This window comes from Furipterus horrens, unplaced genomic scaffold (genome assembly GCF_987537825.1).
Source record: "Furipterus horrens unplaced genomic scaffold, mFurHor1.1.pri manual_scaffold_10, whole genome shotgun sequence".
NCBI classification, from domain to species: domain Eukaryota; kingdom Metazoa; phylum Chordata; class Mammalia; order Chiroptera; family Furipteridae; genus Furipterus; species Furipterus horrens.
In genome coordinates this window covers 39,711,936-39,715,349 of record NW_028327180.1, presented here as the reverse complement: position 1 = coordinate 39,715,349, position 3,414 = coordinate 39,711,936, and the positions used below count along the sequence as shown (strand labels likewise).

At 47.6% G+C, this 3,414-nt stretch overlaps 1 protein-coding gene across 2 annotated transcripts in view; it reads left to right on the top strand.

Moving 5' to 3' along the window:
• The first annotated feature begins 2,247 nt into the window (after nt 1–2,247).
• Nucleotides 2,248–3,414, top strand: part of SH3GL1 (SH3 domain containing GRB2 like 1, endophilin A2) — a 32,126-nt gene continuing 30,959 nt past the window's right edge. For both annotated transcript variants that reach the window (XM_090289383.1, XM_090289382.1), the window contains exon 1: nt 2,248–2,512. In XM_090289383.1, coding sequence (XP_090145509.1) covers nt 2,468–2,512 — 45 coding nt within the window. In that variant the 5' untranslated portion in view covers nt 2,248–2,467. The remainder of the gene's footprint in view (nt 2,513–3,414) is intronic.

Here is a 3,414-nt window from a genome sequence, read left to right as displayed (position 1 = left end):
GGCGACCCCTGCAGCCGGCGCACCGATTGGACGAGGCTGCATCACGTGACGTCCCGCCTCGGGAAATGAGCACCAAAGGGAGCATCCTCGCGAGATCCGTGGCTTCCATTCCTCTCCATAGCTACCCTATTGATATTCCCGCGGAGGAGCGGGCTTTCTCTTGGCTGCCTGATGGGGAGAAGCTGTCCTGCGATTGGGGATGGGAGGTGTCAAGTCAAGAGATCGACACTGTGATTGGCTAACTGCGTGGAATAGGCTCCGTCAATAGGAGGGAGGTCCCGGCTTTCACGTCATGACGAAAGTTTTTACGTAGGGCACTGTGACAACCTGAAATCTCGATTTAGGTGAAGAGTGAAGTTTTGAATTTATTCTAACTGGACATCGGCTGAATAAACCAACAGCAATTAAGATTATAAATTACTTTTCATATGAACAAAAATAAATAAAATCTGGGAAGCGCTTTAGATAATTGGATATGCTGTAAATATATTCAGAGGGAATGAATGAAATAGGTGTTTCGGGTTTAATCCTGAGGAATTTTGCACACGCTCTTTCCTCGCATTGAAAACACTTTATGCAACTCTTTTCCTGGCTAATTTCTACCTAACTTTCAGATCTTAGATTGACAGCTCAGAGAAGACTTTTCTCCCTTACCCCAAACAAGAAGTGCCTACAACTTTTTTTGGAAACAATTACAGTTTGCGTGTTACTTGATTAACGAATTAATTTCTGTTTTTGTCATACCTCCATGAGGACAGGAATCATTTACCACTGTATTTCCAGGACCTATCAATGACTGATACATTAGTAGGTATTCAATAAACTTTTGTGTTAATGCATAAATATTTAATTGGACTGTGTGATCATGTGGGTTAAAAGTCTCAGAGAACAGAGACCTTCAGTGTCAACCTGCAAGCCTTAGGAATAAGTTTTCTTCAGCACAAATTCAATCTCAAGCAGAGCACAAGTGAGAAGACTTAAGAGTGAGCCCAAGTTTGAAATTCTATTGATACTATAGATTGGATAATTAAATCAGTAGAATTAGTTGGAAGCAATATGGAGAAACTGAGAATTTGAGGACATCAGTTTGGGTTAATCAAGGCTTTAATTTTCCCATACAAACCATTAGGGTGTTTTCCTTCTCTTTGATATTCTGGCAGTAGGCAATGATTTAGACCAGTGGATCACCATTGAGGGTACCTATCATAATCACATGGGTGTTTTTTCAAACCATTCATAATAGCGCCTTCAGGATCTTTGGGAAGGAAGTTGGGGCATGCATATTCTGAAACAATCCTCTGATCTAGTCCAGTACCTTCTGTGAGGCATTTGGAAACTTTTAATAATCTTTTGCTTCAGAAAATCACCCAAATCTGTCAGATTTCAGCACTGAAGTTCAGCAAGCACTTTAGCTCTAGTCACATTTTTGTTCCTCTTTATGGATTCATTTACTCATTCTGACTCATTAATTTCCAACTCATTCAACACATTTTCATTAATGAGGATTTATTTTAAAGTCACTATCAATAAATATATATCAGTCAAAGAAGGCTTCTTGGAAGAGGCAATATTCCAAGCAAATTCCTTTGCTTTACACGAGCAGTGGGGGAAAAGATTAGGAAAGAATGTGCGAGAGAGGAACATTAGCAAAGGCCCATAGGCAACAGGGATTATAGAAGAGGAAGAGAGCCGCTGAAATCAGAGGGTTGAGGGGGCGAAATTATGCAAGCTTTGTAGGCCATATTAGGAAGATGGGAGTGTACTCTTAAAGTCCACAGTAGGATTAGTAGGGGATAAATTGGAGAGAACCCAAACGTGGACACACCAAAGAGGAAGCTGGTGGAATCAATGGTTTGGTCAGGGCGGAGGACAGTGTGGATAGTGGAAAGGAGGTAGAAACGACACCCTGATGTCTTACGTAGGCAACTGAATTAATAAACACGTGCCAGGGCTCGGGGTGGGATGGAAGGGACTAAACGCATGGTGTAATTCAGTATAGCTGAGATTAGTAAACAGGTATCTGGAGATTTATAAACCCAGTCTCCAGCCTCTCCAGAAAGGTTTAAGCGCCTTTCCTAAGACGTTAGAACCACCTCCAGGACTCCAGGGGTCGCTGCAGCCGCCACAGCCACTCTAGACTCCTCCCCGCCCACTAGCTGGCAGAAGCGGCCTCCCCCGCAGCAAGAGAAGTGCGCTTGCGCTCTCCGGCCGGCAGGGAGCGCGCGCGCGCTCAGACGGGGCCGACGCCGGAAGTGTGCGGTTGCCATGTAATATCCTGGCCGCGCGGGCGCTAGAGGGGCTGAGGCTGCGCCTGCACCGGCGCGCAGCTGGCTAGAGGGCGGTGGAGGCGGCGCCGACAGGGCCAGTTGAGGCGCGTGGGGGGGTCGGCTGCGCCTGGGACCCTGTCGCTTGCGTTGTACCTCCGGTTCGCTGGATCCCGGCGGGAGGTCCCACGGCGAAAGGCAGAATGTCGGTGGCGGGGCTGAAGAAGCAGTTCTACAAAGCGAGCCAGGTGAGCGGAAGACGAGCCCCGGGGTCCGGGCTTCGCGGAATGAGGGGCTAGGCTAGGCCCGGCTCTGGTTCGGGAGGGGGCCGTGGATACCGAGGGGGCAGCGTTGGCACGTGTTCCTCGCAGGGTAAGGATAACCCAGGAAGGCCGGGGGCTTCGTGCGAGGTGGCCCAGGCCTTGCCCACAATGTGGGCTCCAGTCTCCTCGAGAAGGATGGATAGACCCCTGGATATAGCAGAGAGACCCCCAGAGGTTGATCTGGGATGTGGATTTCTTCCCTCCCTTCCTCCTCTCTAAAAGGGCAGGGAAAGCGGAAAGACTAGGGGAAGAAACAGGATTCTTGCCAGATAGCCCAGGGGAAGGAAAAGTAACAACAAAAACTCTGGATGGACACGGTAGGAAGTTGAAAAGGTAGTGTAAATGCCAGTGTCTCAGGCATTCAGACCATCTCCCCAGAGACAAGGACTCACAGAAGATTTCTGTCTCTTTTCAAAGATAACGTGTATGTCTTTACTTTAAAAACACACACTGGCAGTGTAACGTAGTCTCTGTAATCCTGTGTACTTTGAATTTTTTGTTAGATGTGTTGGAATTCTCCATCTCGGGTCACACTCTGTTGGGAGGGGATGTTCTGGGCACTGTAGAGTGTTGAGCAACATTTCTGGCTTCCACTCCCTCAATACCAGGAGCACCCCTAGTCATGACAACCACAAATGTCTCCAGGTGGTGCCACATGTCCCCCAGAGCTTCTCAGATCTTTTTAATGGGTTCTTGGTATTCCATTCCATGGAGTGTACCATAATTAATTTCATCAGCCCTCTATTGATGGATGCTTAGATTGTTTCCAGTAGTTTTTTGCTACAGTGAATACCGTTGCTCACAGGGTTGGGGGGAGACTGGACTTA